This window comes from Chroicocephalus ridibundus, chromosome 3, assembly GCF_963924245.1.
Source record: "Chroicocephalus ridibundus chromosome 3, bChrRid1.1, whole genome shotgun sequence".
In the NCBI taxonomy this organism is placed as follows: Eukaryota; Metazoa; Chordata; class Aves; order Charadriiformes; family Laridae; genus Chroicocephalus; species Chroicocephalus ridibundus.
The window spans coordinates 58,594,359-58,613,898 of NC_086286.1; the positions used below are offsets into that span (position 1 = coordinate 58,594,359).

Here is a 19,540-nt window from a genome sequence, read left to right on the forward strand (position 1 = left end):
TCAATGGAACAGCCTCTGTGCTGCCCCTGGCCCACAGCTGCCAGATTTGGGGAGTGGGAGACCGGTAGCATGGCGCCAGCAGTGCTGGGCTGGGGAGGGAGCCGGGGGGTGGAGGGCCAGCCCTCATCCCCGCTCAGGAGATGCTGTTCTCGGTGCAGCCTGTCCTTTTAAATGGCCTGTTTCTTCATTGGCCGTGAGCCATTTGGGATTAACAGGTTGGTAAATTGTTACGGGCTTGAACCGAAATCATTTTGGGTGACGCCGGTGACAGTCGAAGCCAGTGCTGGCAGCTAGCCACGAGGTGAGATGAGCGGCTCGACTCCGGTGGGAAGTAACCGGCACCGAGTCTTGTGGAAAAAGCTCTGTAGAATGTGTTCATGAAATTGTATTGAACCCTTTTAAAATTATTTATTTCGTTCCTGTTGTCTGGGTTGGAGGACAGGTTTTATACATAATCATATAGCTGTGAGAAGTGTTTTATTCATTTTGTTATGAAGCTGCTAACGTTTCTGAGGGTGGAACCCTCACTGATATGTTGGTAGGAGGTTTCTAATTCTGGATATTGAATTTTCAGTTTTATTGTTACAATGTATGAAAATATTTGAAAGGCCTCCAAAGATTCAAGAGTAACTTGAAGAGTACAATTCAATTGTAATTATTACGGTTAAATATCATAACCTATACAGTGCATTTAGGTATAGAGACCTCAGGGAGGAGGATTCCTGGGTGAGATGGTCTCCCAGGTAAATCTACCCAGGGGACGCTTCTGTCCTAGCGCAGATGCCTGCTGGCAATTGGAATGAACTGATAACTTCTTTTGCTTCTCTATTGACAGAATTCACTGTGAGATATGATGATAATGACTTGCCTCATTTTTGATGGTAAGGCAAATCAGTGTTGTTAGGTGATACGGGGACACCGCAGGAAACGCTAGTTTTGCTGTTGCCCATTTCATCCTTGTTACGTGGCTGAATGGAGAATGGTGTCTTCAGGTACAGACTGGCACCTTTCTTAGACGGTAAACTTACGTTGAGGAAATGGCCACTCTTGTCTATAAAAGCCAGGGTAATATTAAGGCACGCTTAAACTAATCAAGCCAAAATAAGTTTACTGGATGGCCTTCTGCTTCTTTTTTAGAAAATTGCTAGGCTTTTTATTTGTTTGACTGCTAGTAGACACAAACATCCTCACTGTGTTTCTTGCACAGACCTGTGCATTAGTGCGCTTGCTTTTTTAAATGTAAATTTATTATTTTAAAACTCAGTTTCTGTTTTGCTCCCCAAGGCACATAATGATCACTCGATTCAAGACATTAACAAGAACTTTGCCAAAGAGGTAAGCTTTAACCGGTACATTTGTTATTAATCATGAGGTACTTGCCTTTGGTAATTATACCTATTTTCTTTTGGCAGGTTGGTCTACGTGTTATTCACATCTGTCTCCCTGAAGGCAGCAGCAAGGATGAGGTAACTGCAGTACCTGAAGGACTCCTCCTTTTTCGCTTTCATCATAAACCTGTCTTTATTGCTGACATTCGGTATCACTTTGAACTGATCTCGATTAACTCAAGTTAGGGTTGGAACTGCCTTAGTTCAAGCAGCAAGTATTATCCCCCTATTGGCAAGCGTGGAAAAAAACCGGCTTATCTGCTGTCCCCTGGCAAGCTGAGGCAGAATCAGCAGGATGGTGGCTTGGTTTCATGTCTCGTATTTAACTGCAGCATCCCCTCATACCAACATGGGTATCCTACCTCCTACAGTTGCTCATGTGACTGTACTTGATTCTTGCCCAAGTTATTCAGGGAAATTAAAGATTAATTGATTTAGAGGAGGAGGGGGTTGAATTTGTTTGCCTGTTTATTGAGCTTGTAATGTTTAAAGTGTCTATTAAAAACAAAAATCCACCCCAAATCACTAGAGGGCTGAATTCTTACCTTGTTGAAGGCATTAGGTTGGAAGCACAGCGCTAGTATCAAGTACGTTTTAAATATAGCAAACCATATAAATATACGTGGTCCTGAGGCATCTGGAAGTAAAAATAGCAAAGGAATGTGTAGTAAAAGATGCTGCTGTTCCCAGCTGGCGTCCCTGTGCTTTCGGTGAGTTTGATAATCCTGCAGGCTTGTGGGTTTTGTGTACTGTTTTGTATCCGGTACGCTTTTATTTAAAATGTTAGTGGCTTGCAGTGTAATCTCAAGAACAGCTTCCCGGTATGCTGAGAGGAATTTACTGGGAAGTCCCGTTTTGCGGGTGATGAATAGTCAGCTATCCGTTTAAGAAGGGTGGGCTTTTGAAACAAAGATCAAATACACTTTGCTGTTGGAAAATGCTTTTTATCTGCTTAAAAACACTGTAGGAAACAGGCAAAATATACTGAGTATGCAGCAGTAGTGGCTGTTACTTTGAAGCAATATCTTAGGAAGTGGCTGAGCTGTGTATGTGAAAAGTGGGGTATTTTTGTTATTTGAAGAAAGTTACTTTCAGTAAAGTTCATAGTGGTTTGTTTACTCTCCTTCTTGCTTACTATGACAAAGGTGGGTTTTTTTATCTGTTAAAATCCATACGCTAGCTTGCATTCCCTGGTTTGGGAAGGCGGGAGGGATTTCAGTACCGTGCATTTTTTTGCTCTGCCATAACTGCCTGTACGCAGTAAAGGCAAGTTCATACAAGATTGCTTTACCCTGCATGAGTTGTATTTTAAATGCTGCGATGATGGAAAGCTGAGTTAAAAGTAAAATGCAATGAAAATGGAAAAGTGAATTATTTTCCCAGGAAGCAAGAGTATAGTTCAAAGTTCATTAGATTCAGGCTATTTATGAACTGTGTTTGTTTCCTTTAGTTACTGTGTAGGCCCCAACATTTGTAGCATTTCAGGATTTTTTTTAAGCAAAAAAGTTTTCACGTCCGTATTCTCGTGTATACACTCGTCCCTGTTTTCTGTTAGAATGTGTACCAGTCCTGTTGCTGTCAAATGGCACAGGGTCTTAATATAGATGCCCGTTTCTGTCTCAGGGGTCAGCAAACTAAAGGAGCGGTGACAAGCTTGTATAATCTTTGTTAACATGAAAGGAGCACATGCTCTTGGTTCAGAGTTGCAGACAGTCTAACCCCTGCCAAATTCCCATCGCTTCATATTGATGCATATCAAGTGTTTGGGCAATAGAATTCACTATTATATTGTATATTGAATAGTTTACATGAAAAGCATTTTAGGAAGGCATAGTATTACCTAAGGGGGAAAAAAAAAAAAACTTATATTAATTTTCTGTTGCATATTAATCCAATTAAATTATGCAGCTTTGTGGTGATTGCCCACTGATTTTATTTACATGATGGAAAGATGTGCTCGCATTTCTCACATGAGAAAATTTCAGCTTGTTTTATTCTGTTGTATTCTTAATAGTCACAGCAGAATAGCATATATCCCCCTGGATCAGTGTTGCACCTTACAGATGAAGCAACCAAGGGTAGATAGTACAGTCTCGGATGTCAAATATGACCAGTTATAAACCATTTGAACTTGCATCTGGTTCAGTACTTGAAATTCATAAACTTTTGTGCAGTGCCTTTTCAAAATAACAATTCTTCACAAGATGGCTGTCAGCTCTTAGGGTCAGGGTGTTTTGAGAACGAAAATTGGTAACAATATATGCTGGCTTAATAAGATGAATTTTCTCTTGTATAACTGGTTTTTCCAGTGTTAGAACTTTTTGTCCATGTTCTGTGTTGGGTCGTGATCTGGTGCTATTTTGAACTATGTTTTAACTGAGGCTTCTTATTTCTAACAGCATCTTCTGAAGCCATTACAGTGTCAAACTTTTGCTGAGATTTGGAACGGTGAAAGACTAACTGCTTTTGGCAGCGTAGTGTCACGTAATATGTGTTGGCTTTGCAAAATGTTTAGAATAGAGTCAGGGTGTCTTAATTTGGTAAGCCATGGAAACATAAACCAAGAAAAGCGGGTTGTTCCTTTTTCATTTAGAAGTTGCAGTAATATGTGAGGGAAGCAAAGGAGGCCATAAGGTAGTTTTAAAATATAGGTTTTATCCCCTTCTAGTTGGATTCTTCTTTTGTCTGTTGTTCTGATCTTTAATGCTTTTTATTAACTTCCTAGATTGTCGATGAAATCGTGAGACTTAATGAGGATCCTAATGTGCAGGGCCTTGCCCTTGACCTCCCTGAAAGCTTATATAGCAGTAAGGTATTAAATGCTGTGAAACCAGAGAAGGACGTGGATGGGTAAGTGAAGCACTGAGAAATAATGTTAGCAGATGCAAGGCTGATGGCTCTGTAAAATCAATTTTCCCCTGTGCTTTTCATTAATGGATTCCTCAGTCAACGTGTCTAGCTGTGCTATTGAGCAGTGATAAAAGATGCCGCTGAATCAATGAGAAGTCTTTTGCTGAAGTCATTGTGATCGTTCATCTTTTTAATCTTTATATACTGTGTGTTCAGGACATGGTCTTTTCAAAGAAATCAAAAGCAAAGTTCTGATTTACTGATGATACTTAAGGTATTTCAGTACTTCAGTAATACAAATGGCAGTCACAAAGTACTGAACACAACCCCCAAAATTTTCACAAGAAGGATTGATGGAAAAGTTGCAGAGAAGGCTGTAACTTCCTTACAGCACTCTCTGGCAGTGGGAGAGTAGGCTATAATAGTTTGGACCCATTAGCACAACTTTTCAATCAGTCTAGAGTTGCGCTGCTCTCTGGAAAGAGAGAGACCACTGGCATAATTTAGGTGTCTGGGTTACCATTTTGCTGCTCTTGTGTATGAGAGAGAACACAGCACAGCATGGAATGACTGGAGTTCCCCATGAATCCAGCCCGTGCTCAGAAGGACGGATTGCTTCCAGCTCAGCTTGGCTCTGGCAGCACTGGTCTGATTCCACTGCGGCCACGGGGGTGTTTTGGCGCAATGTTGCCCACCGCCACCGGTCAAGAGCTGCCTGTGTATCATGGGCTCATGTTACTTGTTGGAACTCACAGATCCCTCTCTTGGCCCATCTTGAGGTCCCGTGTTTGTGTAACTGGGATGTGGGATGATACAAATGAGTCGCAGAACATCACTATCAAAGGATTTACTTTCATGAGACTTGTTTGTCCTTGGGATTAGCTGTTAGCCATGTTACATGTCTAACAGTTACATTAGCTGTTAGCCATGTTTTACTGTGGATTTATGTTACACAAGCTCTTTTTTTTTTTTTTTTTTCCAAATTGCCATGTTCTTCCATTGCAGATTATCCGATGTAAACCTAGGACGCTTGGTACGTGGCGATGCCTATGACTGTCTAGTTCCTCCTGCAGTGTCTGCTGTGATGGAGCTTCTTGAAGATTTAGGTGAGTCCTTCTATCATAATTATTACATTTTTTTTAGCCTAACTAATTTTCTCAGTTTTAGTCCTCACTGAGAGTCAAATATCATTTCTTCTTGTTGTGTTTTCTGGTTTGTGTTCTTTTCCCACCTGACCTATATTTGTCTCCTGCAAGTGAGGAAACCTCAGTGAGATCTGAATGTAATATTTGCAGAAATGGGTTTCAGTCCTACAGGTTTTGGAGATTAGGCAGGGATTACCTGCCATTAGCAGATTTAATCTCACTGAAGCCACCCGAGACATCCAAATCTTCAAAACCAAAAATACAAACATCGTTTAGGGATTTCATGTGGCAATTTTGATTAGTATGAACTAATGAACTTAGTACGAACTGGAGAAATCCAGGTCTGCCCGTGGATAACCGCTGAGCAAATCTTTTGGTTTGGGTTGTATTGTGTAAATGCTAGCATTGAAATGGCAGATTTAAACAAGCGGCTTTACAGTGTGTGAAGACGCTGTTAGTTTAAGGCAGCATTTCAGAAGTATTCTCTCTTACAGTGATTCATAATTGTTGAGACAAGGATTTCTGTAACAGAATTGTAAACGGGAAGTTAAATGTACTTTGTAACAAATAGGAATGAAAGGACTTGTGCAAATGAAATACCAGAAAACCAGAAGAGCGATATTTGCTTACGCGAATTAGAGAGTCACCAGTAAACAACTTAAAACCTGTGGTTGGTGTTACTGCACAGGCTCTGAAAGAGTTGCCCGTGCTGCCCGGGCTGGGGTGGTTGTGGAGGCGCAGAGCCCTGTCCTGCCCTCTCCTGAGATGCTTTGCGGGTTCTCCTGGAGGACTTTGGTAGTGGGTGGCCTGCTGAAGCGGGGCAACGTGATGCTGGCGCTCCAGCTCTGCGTCCTGGTGGCTGAACAACTTGCCTTGTGTCCCGCAGGTGGAAAGACGGTGCTGCTGGTGGGAGCCGGTGGGGCGGTGGGGGCCGCCTTGCAGTGCCTGCTGCAGAGGGAGGGAGCGGCCACCATGAGCTGCCGGTGGAAAGCCCCTCAGCTGCGGACCAAGGTGAGCGCTCTTCTGCCTCCCCAGGGCCCGGGGCTTGTCCTGCCTCCCCCACCATCCGGGCGTCCCTGCCAGCTGTCTCTGTGGCACTGCTTCCCCTCACTGCCGTTCCCCAGAGGGAGACTCCTCCTGGCAGTCACGGGCGGCACTGGGACACTGGAGCTCGCTGGTAGCCAGCATGGGTTAGGATCTTCTCTCCTTCCTGCTCGCTCAGAAGTGTTGCTCAGGTAAACAGAGGCCTCTACCGGAATATTACATATAACAGCAGCTGCTGTAACTTCATTATTTTACACCGGTAGCTGGGAAAGAAAGAATGCAGGGGTACAGTTTAAAACAAGTGTGTTAGGTCTCCCTTTTTCTTTCCCTCAGTGTGAGTGAGAGACGCCTGTTTTCTTCTCATCCTGTGATATAGTCATCTGTAAGAAATGACTTTCATTGAATTTGTGCCGTAAAGGTTTGCAAATGCCGCCTCTTTTGGGACAAGGAGGATCACAGTCTTTATCTTTGAAGAGAACTGTAAAAGGATTCAGAGAAATTCAGGAGCCTTAATCCGAAGGATTTAATTTACATGGTCTTTTGCAGAGCTTTTGGCAGCAACGTAGAAGTTGGTCTGACTTCCCATCAAACTTCTTGGTTTGTTCCGTAGTCCCAAATTTTATAGAACAGTAAACCGGGGATGTGTTGACCTTTGGGCCTGTGCAGAGGGGTTCGCATATTGGCTGTAGAAGAGGTGCGGGTACCCCAGGGGCTGTTTGCCGGGCGCTGTGGGGGTGAGGTGCAAGGGGACAGCTCTTGTGTTATATTTGGTAGGACATGCCACAAGGTGGCAGCCAATGCAAAATGATAGCATCCAGCCTCTGGGTTTTGCAGACAAGGAGGACAGGAGGAGGAAATCATAGAATCATAGTTTAAGCAGCTGTGAGAGTTAGAAAGTTCTCTGGCAAACCTCTGTTTTTGCCAGCTGTGGATGTTTTTGTCAGGCTTGTCGCAGCTCTGTGCTTCAAGTGACTGACGGCACTTAGGAAACAGATGCCCCTCTCGGAGATGGGAGCACTGTGAACTTAACACTGGCCGTGTCTCATTCTTTAATTATGTCTCATTGCTTGGGGTTGTGCTAGAGGACTGCTTTGGGCTGGATGGGGTGGGTCATGGGGTGGCCAGAGGTGTTTCCACTGCTTCACAGCAGAAGACTTGGACCGGGCCAGAGCTGCTTGTGCAGTGCTGTCGATAGGCTGTAGAGAGGTCTGTTTCCTTCCATCCAGATGCATTTCCATAATCGCGCTTTACTTTTTTGGCATTCCCCGTAGCTCACCTCTCGCAGCAGGTCACTGATGGGAAACAGAATAGGAGGCCTAAGCAGGAGGCAGTTTGAGGCTTTGCACATCAGTCTTCCCAAGTTCATTTTAACTTTTGGCAGTAAAGGAGTTTCTGCATTTCCTGGAGGACTAATCAGCAGAGCTCGGAGGAAACCTACCTTCCTCTTCCTCGCCTGTAAGCCTGCAGCAGTAACCCTCAAAGGGCTGCTGAACCTGGCTGGATGTAACTCTGTCATAGTTAACTCTAGCTCCTAGGTAAAATCTAATGCATGCAGGGAAAATTGTCTGGTATCATATTCCCAGAAGCTGGAGAGTCAGAAACCGAGCACATGTTTCCTACTGGACAGCAAGGCCCTGCTGTTTTGTGGCAACCTGCATTTGAAGTACAACGGTGCTAGATAACAGGATTATAACTGATTTTTCTCTCACTCGTTCAAAGCACTGGTTAAGTAAAAACGGTTCACAAAAAAGGCTCACAAGGTTTCTTCTCTTGAGGCTTATTTATTTGAATTTCAAGTAAGAAAATGTGTTAGTTGATGTCGAGATTTTTCCAAGTCTTGGAAAAATTAATTCACGCTCTGTTTTTACTGAAAAATACACTGACTTTAGACATGGCTGTACACTTTTTGTTCTTCCTCTGAATGGGATACCTCTACAGTAATAGTCTGTGTGCTGTTGTTTGGAAGTATAGCCTAAGGTAGCATAATAACTTCATTTACGAAGTGAGGGATGAACTTACGAAGAGTATGAACTTTTCATTGGGATTCATTTGTTTTGCAAAGTATACGAGGAAAAGAAAAATTAAGCTTAAGGGTAGGTGTACCTTATTTGTCTTAATCTGTTAGCATTTGCACAGAAGCATTAATCCAGAACTTAATGAGGTAATGCCTGCCTTAAATGGGTACTACATTAGCTTTGACTAGCTCTGCTGATTTGTTCTTCTTTTTAAAGGGTAGCATATTAACAAGTGTTTTCCTTAGAAATTCTACCGATTTAAATGAGAGACACAATACTAAGGTTGTAGGTTTTTCTGGATCGGGTTTTGTATTGCTATGGACTTGTTATTGCTTCTTTTACCCATGCACTTTTGCAAAAATATTTTGAAAATGATCAAGAAGAAGGTATGTTTTAGTCCACCTTAGGAAAAGTCTAACAATGTAGAGGTAGCTCTGCTGACAAACATCATAATACCATCTACCATCTGACTTAGTGTGCTCCTTTAAAGCAAGTCTTTTCTGTCCTACGGCAGCAAAAGGGAATAAGATAAATAATGGTACATTTCAATTTCCTTGCTTTGACCTGCATGGATAATGGGCACACTTTGCATGTTCTTTTCGCTCCCCACTTAGTATTTTAAGGTGAACAGATTATTAATGTTTCTTTTTGTTTCATTTTGGGTTTGCTTGACTTCAGTTATTAAAAATAATCGTCATGGCACCGCTGAGCCATGTCCTTCAGTACTCTTGAGCTCCCTGGGTTTCCAAATAAAATCACAAATGAAAGAGAGCAGTATATTTCAGAAGGTTCTGGCACAGCTGTGCATAGCTGCTGTGAAAAAACGCTGTTCTTTTTGCATTATGTTGGATGTAAAATAAATCATGAAGTAAGAGTTAAAGACTTGAGCATTTTGGTGGAAATAGGTAAGATGTTATCATTCTGTTAAGCTTTTGTGCGGATAACTCTTCAAAGCGCAATCACTGCAGAGTGCCTGATGAATGACCTAGTGACATACTTTGAGGAACATTCCACTTTTCATTTAAAAATGGGACTACCCAAAAGTCAGTTCAACATTACAGGTGAAGAATGGGAACTGACGTGCTTAATCCTTTATTATGTTAGAATTAGATTTTCTAGTTTGAAAGGACATTATCAAATAGATTTAAATTAAAAAAATACAGATTATTTTCTTGCCAAGACATGGATAATACTTAGTACCTATGAGAAAATAGAATTTCAGTCATCTAAATTCAGTCAGTCATGATTTCAGCACATCATCTTACATGTAGTCTGTGTGTGAACCACAACGTGCCTGTTTTAAGAGAGCTGCTAGCCTACAATTTTGTTGTAGACCAACTTTCAGTTCTTTTATCTAGGTATAATTAGGAATGGAACACTTGTTTGTAAAAGCCTGGTTGAGAAGTAGGAGAGCCGTTCAGCTGGAGCACATGAATGAGAGCTTCCTTTTCAGGTTGGATAAGAACCTCTTTTGGCCAGGGTCTGCTGTTCCTTAGAGCCAACACTTACACTTCAGACTATTAGACATCTCTTAGTCCTTTGCTGTCATGTTTTTGCTGTCTTGATAGGACCAAGAGTCTTGGTACTGGCAGAAAAATATATTTCGTATTGTAAGCATGTAAATAAGCATGAAAGAACGTGAGACCTGCTGTACGGATCCTGTAAAAGCAGAGGAGAGGACAGTGAGGCTTCGTGAGAGTTTCTACTGAGGATTCTATAGACATAGTATTTCTGCTTCAGCATTTTATGTGTATCATCTCTGTGCCTCACAATTTGAAATTTATCTCCCTGCCTGTGAGCTAGAGGAACAGTTGCTAAAGCACACATCGTAGAGGTAGGCTTGAGCCTGCAGTAGATGCGTAGACCTAATTTTCACGTGCGCTGTGTAGGGCAAGTGCATTTGGGCTGATGTGGTAGGGAAGGGGCTGTCGGTGTCGGGGCAAGGAGGTGGTAGAAGGGAACTGGTGGCTGCTTGCTGTGGCTCATCCCTGAGGACCACAGCTGGGGCAGAGGGATCAAAGCAGACCATGAATAGCTGTCCCGCTGGGTTGACAATGATCTGCAAACATTGGACTTCCCGAGGTAGTGATGGAGCTGGAAGAAACCACGTAAAAAGGACCTGAAACTAGTCATTGACGTACAAAAATTTCAAGATTGCAGAAAGTAATTCGAATTACTGTGGTTGAAGTGTAAACTGATGTGTAGAATGATTTTTTTTTCATAAGGAGAGTTGTGAAAAAACTTTGAATCAAGTTCCTGTTCCTCATCCCATCTCTTAAATTTTAGCTGGCCTAACTTCATACCCAGGAAACCGAGGGGGTTTACGTTTCAAATATTAATTTCAAATATTACTTTTCTTTGATCATGTGTTTAAAAATGGCTTTTGTAGCAGTCAGTTTTAACAATGGGGAAATGAAAATTTGTGCAGGCTTCATGGCAAAATGGTTTTTCAGTAATCTGGAATATACAGCTACTTTGTACCATTATCATTAAATACTTGGCTGGAAAGTCTGTATTGTTGTTTTAACATTTGGTGTTCTGTCTTGGGAATGGGTGGTGCTTCTTAATCTGATTCTACTTAAATCGTGGTGGAGAGAGTCATATTTTGTTATGAGGTAGGGTTTCAGATTATTTATTGGCACAGCTCTTCCCAACTGAAAAAATATTTACCAGTCGGGAGGCAGGATACTACTAGAGTATTAGCTTACTTTGTCTTCAGCCTATTGCCCAGTGCTTTAGGGGTGGTTTGGCGTAATGCTCGTCGTTCCTTCCTCTAGCCTGCCTGGTGGGATGCAGCCTTGCCACCTGGGGCACTGGGCAGTTGGTCACCCTGAGGCTACACGTTCCCCCTTGTGGGTATCTCCTCGGCCTTTTGGCTACGGCTGCCTGTAGCATCTGGTTCCTCTCAGATGCATCCTCTGCCCGGGGACTGTGCGGTGCATTTGCTGGGGAGGTTGGATGTGATGATTTCATAGGTCTTTTCCATCCCTAACGGCTGTGATTTGTTTCTGATGTAGGAAATAAGCCTCCCAAGGCTTGCGGATTGCTTTAGTGATTTATAGGCAGTCAAAAATGCAGTCTATGGCAAGAGAGGAAAAAAAGCAGGGGAGGCATGGGCACGACTTCTTGCAAGTGAAACCAAAATGCCCTGATGGAGATCACATACATCTCATCTGAGGACACCCAAAATTCTATAAACGGCTTTTTTTGCTTTCAATGGACTCACTCTCCCAGTCAAACAAGTGTCTGGATACAATTTGTTAAAAATACTCACAGGGGAAAAAAGTTCTATAAAGTATTTGTGATGCATACTTTATTGAGTCTCCAGGAACTTTTTCAATAATTTCACACAAAATACTTGCTTATAGCAAGAGAGCTAGAATTGTATCTGTATCTGGGTTTTCTTTCTCTTTACATTTACTTTCTTTTTGAAATAAAGAGAAGGAAATCATTGTGGGGAAGGCTCTGAGATCAGTGTGTCTTCGACCCACAGGGCAACTGTTTGTTGCCATCTGATACAACTTTTTTCATGGAGGAGGTGGGGCAGGGCGATGAGATGAAAGGTTCAGCTGGTTTTCCAATACATTTATGGCTATCTGTGATGTTAGCCATCTGAAATAGTGATAACATTGGCTAGAAAAATGATTGTGTGCAGCTGTTAAGAGCATTTTTGAACATTATGATTGGTAGTCATAGAGATGAATATTTGGTCAGGTCAGTCGTTTTCTGGCATTATAGTTACATTGGATCAATTCTGTCGTAAGTATGTTGGCTGAACGTTTGTCAAACTTATTACTTGTTGCATACAGCCCTCAACTGGTTCGTAGTTTCATGATGCTAAGCGGTGTGCAAAGCTCCTAGTCCTCGTCCCAGAGGCTTTGCATGGGATGAGATACCTGACTTACAGTATATGAGTTATAACTGCTAAAATACGAATCATTTTTTTTGTTACAAAAAAAATAGCTGTGTTCATTTAACTGAGAGTAATCACTGTTTTTCTCTGTGTTGATGATGTTGACTGTTATGGCAGGGGCTGCCTTCATTTGCAGGGGAAAGCGTGTCTTCAGCATGCTATTCCTGGTACACAAGTCACCGCAGCATCTTTTTATCCAAATTTCCTTGCAGATTCCCCAGTAGGGTTTGACTGGTCAAGCATTATGATTTATGTGGCCTTCTAGGAGTGGCGTGTAAGCTGATATTCACACCAGAGGCAAGAGTGTAAGCAGTCTGGATAAGGCTGAATGACTGTTGAGGCTGTTCGTTTGCAGGCAATCAGGGGAGTGTTGCAGGACTTCTCACTGAAGCCTGAATCAACTCGTTGCATTAGTCATTTGTCAAGCAAGTAAATCTTCTCCCACACTTTTGGCTATGTTTCCATATGTGGATCTCCAAGGAGGGTTAGGCCATCCTTGTGTCCTCTGAGGATAAGATGGAGCTTTTTTAGCTTTCTGCCTTTTCCGCCACAGTTATGCTCTTCTCCCCTCCTGGATGCTTAGCAGTGCCAAAAACCTGCTATCCTGATATGAGTTGTAGCTGTGCTTTCTTGGCAGGAGTGTTGGGCAGGGTTGCGTCAGAGCACTTTTGGCCAAAAAAGAAGCTGGAACGCTTGTCAGTCACAAATCAATTCATAGAGAGGCTCGCTGAGTTTGTGACACTTGGTATTAATTTACATTTTTCAAAATATTCCCCAAATCACTGCATCTCTGAAATAATTTTTAAATTCAGGCTTGAGGCAGTCCTGTGCATGTATTTTTCTTTTTTAGTCGATTTTTATACATCTGCCTCTGGTGCCATCCCTTATCTCATGGTGATTCCGATAATTGGTACAGGTCCCTGTACAGGAGGCAGGAAAGGAAAACGCTTCTGTCTTTGATTATAAGAATTTTTGTAGCAACCATTTTTGCTGCAACATCTGTCAGGTTGAACTGAATCAGAGGCACTGATTAGCAAACATGAACTGAGAAGGAAAAAAATGCTTTAATTGGTGTTCTTCAAAGGCATTGATGTTTGCAGATCAGGTCATCTTGCATTCCTGTCAGCTGGCCTGGTTTTTTACTGTCTGATAATCTGACTGTACTCTTTATAATTGCCTATTTACTGTCTTTCAACCCTTCTCTTTCTTAAGTCTGTCCAAGTTATCTTGTTGGACAGGACTTTGGACAATGATAGGGTTTTTTCTTTGAAAGTATGGAATCCCCATTAAATATTATTGGTGCCGAGTCTGACCCCACTTGCCTGATTTCACAGTTTGTTTACCTGACTGCATTTTAAACGCTATTGTTCTTAAATTTCATGTAGGGTAAGAATCAAGCCATCGGTTTGGGGTTTTTTTTGTTGTTGTTTGCAAATACTTTGCTCGAAAGACTATTGCTGTATAAATCTGAATATTATAGGATGCATATTCAAGAATGTATTTCTAACATTAAATGCTTGTTTTGTTTTGGACTGTCCCTAGCTTCATCAGGCGGATGTGGTGGTAGTTGGCAGTAGAAAACCGGATGATGTTCCTGTGAGCTGGATAAAGCCTGGAACCACCATTATCAGTTGTTCTCCTGACTTGCTGTCAGGTAAGAGGCGCTAAAAGTTCTTTAAAGTGTTATACAGCAAGTCTTATGAGATAAGTATATGACACGTTGGTGACAACACAGTGTGGTTAAAAGCTGCGTCTTCAGGAGAAAGCCTTTAAGAGTGGGTGTTTATGCACAGGGGATGTGCACGTGTGTCTCTGATGTATAAATAGGAAAAAGATGCCAGGTGAGGGAAGAAAGGCTGGGACAGATTCTTTGTACCAGGATTGTTAAATAAGTGATGATCCTTTGGATTCAAAGAATTCAGAGGGAAGACTTTTGGGTCATCAGATGAGCTATTATTTAGTGCTCGTTTGTACAACGTGTTACCCTGTGACTTCTGTGGACCCACCTGGAACATGGGAAAAAGAGAAGAGGAGCAAAAATGTCAACTGCAACTTCTGTGAAGCTGTGTGCAGAGAATGGTGCGGGAGGGAGTAGAGAAATCACGTGTAGCTAAGGACAGGCAGAATGTCTCCTGCAGTAATTACTCCTACAAAAAGAGTTTGGATTCTCCTCCCTCCTTCTCCCCTGACTGGTTGGGGAGGGGGTATATGTTCATGAATTTCTCAGTTGAAAAATGCTGCAGAATTTTATTAGGAATAAAACTAAGAAAGCTTCCCAGAAGTTATTCTATTCTACTGCTAGAATTGCATTTCCTGTAAAATTCCTTAAACTCCTGTGAAGATCTGTAGATATTTTCTAGATTTTTTTGTATGTATATGAATTTGACTGTTCAGTGTCCAGGTGGCATTATACTGCAAATGAATAGGAAAATAAGGAAGGAGCGTGATTGGTTTTTCTAAAACCATCGCAAGTGTGCTTATTGACATCTATTGATACAAAACTGGGGAAATAGGCATAAGGAAAGCTAATTGTATGGTTCTTAAACTAGATATATTCCATATGGGCAAATGAAGCAGATGCTCTATGCAGAGCTGGTGCAAGATCAGGCTCATAATAGAGCAGCTGCTGTTCCCATGCAAAGCACGGCCTTAGCAAGAGGTTCCTTTCCTTGTCTTTCATGATATCTTCCTGACTTGAACACACTCTGCGTGTGTGGGAGATATGGGTTATTATCCACTCAATTGTCTGAAGGCATTGGGGCATTCATCTTCCACCTCCCAGAACAGGGCTCTGGTCCTAATGAGGATCTCGGGGGTGGGTACCAAGCTTTATCCCTTGCTGATGCTGCACAAGTTGTTCAAAAATAATTCATGTTTTCTTTTTCTTAGCCTAGTGACTAGGAGACTATTTGCATCTTTGATGCCCACTTATTTTGTCTAGGGATTGTTGGATATAATTGTTAAGTATTAGCGAGGCAGGGCTTGGAGCACAGGTCTCTTCAGCAGGTACCCAACCTACTACTATAGATACTCTTACATGAAGGAGGAACAGGGGAGAAAAGGGCAGAGAAGAGAGGGGATGGTGGTACAGCAGTAGCTGTATGAAAAGGAATGGCCCCTCCTCATTTTAATCCTTCTAAGCAGAAACCTCTTGGTTTCTTGGACCATCTTGAGATGTTGGACTCATGGTAGAGGTGCAGGTCTCTAAAGGCAGGATCGGGGTAAGCCAGTCCTTGTAGCCTGCGTGGGCACCGCTAATGACTGAACTCTCCCGTCTCTGTGTTCTGCCTGGTGCAAGCCCCACTTTCAGATACCTAATTCTCTCCCTCCATTGCAGAGGGAGCCTGGGTCTTCAGAGACCTAAAAGTTATGCAGTGTAACTGCATGCTGTTGCCTTGAGACTTAAGTATCATCATGTCTTAGTTGCTATATACAACTATAGATAATATTAGCGTTTCCCTTCCCTAAAGGAGTGCTGTTAGGAAAACTGCATTAAAACATCTGAGTGGTGTTCACGTACCACACCAACATTCATTCTTAATGCAGGAAATGTAAGATTTGGCATAAGCATATAGGTTTCTTTGCATTTTTCAAGTTGTATCAGCGGGCTGTGCTAAGTAGAGCATTTCTTTGGAAAGGCAGCATGAGATTCTTAGCAAGATAATTTAAATAGAACTTATCTACCAAATGCCCATCTGTCTTTATGCTTATGCTTTTGAGATTGTCAGAATCTTGGAGAAACTCCGAAAGAATAGCAGAAATGCATTTTAGCAGCTTTAAAAAATGCTGGCCTCAAGGCTTACTGAAGAGGTACATGAAACACAGGTGTCTGTTTGACAGGAAGAATGCACTTAGTTTAATTGCAAGATTTTTATTAAAAGCCTATTGTGGAGCAGTCGTGACCTTGGAGAAACAACTGAGTTAACAACTGACTCTTCACTTTCAGTATGTGGTGGATTCTGGCTGAGGTGCTTGGAAATTGTTCTGGTTTTTCTTCTTGCCTTAGAAATGTCCAACTTAACATCTGTGGGGTCACAGGAGCTACATGAAGCCTGAAAGCAACAATGGCCATGAAATTACTTTTATTCTTGCTAGATGATGGGTAGGTTTCTATCTTATGTAGGTATACATGGAGTTTAACACATTCACATGTTTTAAAAGCACTCAAATTTTGCAAGGACATAGTTGAGTTGGGCAGCTGTAATGATGTAAGCCAGGAGAGTAGAGATAAAAGTGCTTCCTCCCAAGTGACAGAATTCTTTTTCAAGCATGTTTTTAATCTGATCAAGGACTGTTAGGTGATCACAATTTTAAGACGTTCTGCAATTTCTACCAGTGAAACTAGTGCTGCACTAATGATTTTGGAATCAAGTGAGTGCTGGTAGTGTCCTGCAGGAAAATGCTTTATATGTAAATGTACAGAAAGGCAAATCAAGTTTCTGAACAAAACTTAAGGATGCCAGAATTATTTGGGATTTGATGCCCAGCTCCTTTGGGGTCACTTGAAAGCTGAAGCCCATATGGTTTAAGTACGTTAGTGGGAAATTCAACCATTTCCCCACCTCTTCACTATTCTAAACCGCCTGAGCAGACAGGTAGAGCATGACAGCAGCTCTCACCCATCCGCGCAACGGGGTACAAATAGATGAGCGGATGGGCCTTCCTTGGGGTGTGCCAGAGGAGGGAACACAATGTTCAGCTGATCTTGTGGCCAAAATCCAAAGCAGAGAGTGCTATTCCGGCTCCCATCTGGAAATTTATCCTAAGAAAGAGAGCTGTTGCAATACTGTGATTGCCTTGCTAGCTCATGTGTGCATGACTTTCACCTCTAGCTTCACCTTCACCCCTATAAAAGCCTAGTTAGTCATTTGTGGGGTGAGTGTGTAGCATAGGCAGCCCGAGAGAAGTAGGTTATTGAAGGGAAATGTCTAATTCTGATGTATATTTACACACATGCTAGCTCTGCCCTGATAAAGAAGTTGTATTAAGCCAAATAACATAAAAAGTTGAAATGTTTCTGTAAAGCACAGCTGTCTGAAAGGGGATTTAAAACTTCATTCTTCCTACTTCATTTGTCTCTTTGGCAGCTCTCCCAGCCTGGTCTCAAAGCAACAACAGTCAGCTTATGACTGTGATAGACTGTTCCAGTAAAACTCCTCTGTCTGAGTCTAAAACTGAGCATCTCCAGGAGATTTATATTTTATTTTTTTTTAAATGGCAAGTGTTAATACAAGCAGAATGACTTTCCAGACGCTTTCTTAATTAGAGTTCGGTGTCAGGACTGTCACCCTCTGCTTGGTTAGCTTGGCACTGATGTACAGATGTCTAGTGACAAGAAAGTTTGAGAAAGGATTAGAAAACATACTCAAGGAGGCTGAGGGTGTCTGCAGAAAGCGTTCCTTGCTGTCTCGGTGATGGGTGCAAGAGAGTGGTCCGCAGCTGGTTGTCGTGTGGTGGGTGCTGTGCTGGCACCTCTGCACGCCACTGGCTGCCACTCTGGCTCCAGCCCGAGGTTTCTGTCCCCTGCCACCACTGGGACCCTTGTCGGGAGAGGTAATTGTGCAAGGCAACGTGAGCATTTTATGGTCGGTACAGATGGGATGGATAGAGCGAGAGCTTGACCAGGTCAGGGTTTGCACTTTGGTTCCCCTGTGGGCGAAAGGTTAAAGCTGTCAGCGTGCAGTTGTTATTTTTTATTACAGTTATGTCTACGCCCTTCAGAATGTGACTGGGACCTTGATACGCCCACAGAGAGTAGGATGTGAATTTTGGAGAAATTGTGTCTAGATAAAAGTCAATAAGCAACACCAGAAGAACAAGCCAAAAGAAGGATTACAGGAAAATGACAAAATAATGTGTTTAGTTAGGGTAGCTAATGTATGATTATTATATGAAATTTTGCCACTAGAAACAATTATAACTGTCTCTAAAGTTGGAGTCACTCAAAATTGTGTAGACTCTTCAGAATATCTACTCTCAATGTCATATTGATAAAGATAACTTTTGCTGCTCAAAAAATTTTGCATATTCTGATTCCAAGTTATAAATCCCATTGGACAATAATCCTATATAGTATTCTGTGATCGTTTAATGGTTCTCTCTTGCTGTAATGGGTGTGTGGAAAAGAACAATCTTTACCATCCTCATTTGGGCGTTCAGTTTAAAAGTATACCTAGCTTTTCAAATCCTCATAGCTGTCTGTTTTTTTGTTGTTGGGTTGGTTTTTTTTGTCCAAAAGCAATTATTTGGAACCTGGAATTAATCTCTGTGTTTCCTAATTTTCTTTTTCAAGTATGCCGATGTTTCATCATATGGATTTGTGTGTTTGTAATATGCTTCAGAGCATACAGTTGCTCTCTGGTTTTCACACTATATCCATCCTCCTGGGTGATTTCATTCGAAATATTAAAGGAGCCACCTATAATTTTGCCAGTGACACTGTTAAATTTCAAGTCAACATTCAGAAATTTTTTGTCTGGACGTAACTTTCGAATACACATGCTCCCACTCACAAAAGCTTTGTGATTTATTAGTGCAATACTTTTGTTTTACAGAGAAACACAACTATGGTCAGCAAAACAACCACGCCGCTGAAAATGCTGTTGGTTCTCTTGCAATAGCAATGCGAATGCAGGTTAGTGTAGCCTCAAACATTGTCAATTTGTTGCTCTTTCTGTGAATTGTAGAAATTGCTTCCACAGTTTAGATGTTAATTTTTGTTCTGCTCTTTTGAACATCTCTACCTGCCTTCCATTTTTAATCAGCTAGTTAGGGTGAGTCATGCCTGTTACATTTAGTTAGAGAAAGGTAAATTAGAAGTCAAACATGCCATAATTCTGATGATTACAGTAAAGCTTGGTAGAAGCACTTGTATCAGTAGACTAATGTTACTTATTCTGGTGAGGCAGTGAAGATTAATTATATCTGTGCACGTTTTTGTGACGTGATGATAGAGGGTCCGAAAGATTGTTTTATGCTGGAGCAGTATGAGTCAGTCAGTGAACAAGTAAGATCTTCCATTATTTTTAAGGTGTGAGAGAATAAAATTTATTCTCCATTTTACCAGAATAAAATCTCTAAGTAAGTGCCTGATTAGAGGCTTTTCTCTGCCACTTACATGTTAATGGACTTGTCTCTTTCTGAAATGAGGACAAACAATAGGACAGTAATAGTGCAGTGATTATT

The 19,540-nt window shown here is 41.8% G+C and overlaps 1 protein-coding gene across 2 annotated transcripts in view; it reads left to right on the forward strand.

The window, feature by feature from the left end:
* The window catches only part of MTHFD1L (methylenetetrahydrofolate dehydrogenase (NADP+ dependent) 1 like), a 161,076-nt gene that overhangs the window by 4,308 nt on the left and 137,228 nt on the right, over positions 1-19,540 (forward strand). For both annotated transcript variants that reach the window (XM_063329295.1, XM_063329296.1), the window contains exons 3-9: positions 1,285-1,335; positions 1,413-1,466; positions 4,114-4,238; positions 5,244-5,344; positions 6,270-6,394; positions 13,898-14,009; positions 18,910-18,989. In XM_063329295.1, the coding sequence (XP_063185365.1) occupies positions 1,285-1,335; positions 1,413-1,466; positions 4,114-4,238; positions 5,244-5,344; positions 6,270-6,394; positions 13,898-14,009; positions 18,910-18,989 (648 nt within the window). The remainder of the gene's footprint in view (positions 1-1,284; positions 1,336-1,412; positions 1,467-4,113; positions 4,239-5,243; positions 5,345-6,269; positions 6,395-13,897; positions 14,010-18,909; positions 18,990-19,540) is intronic.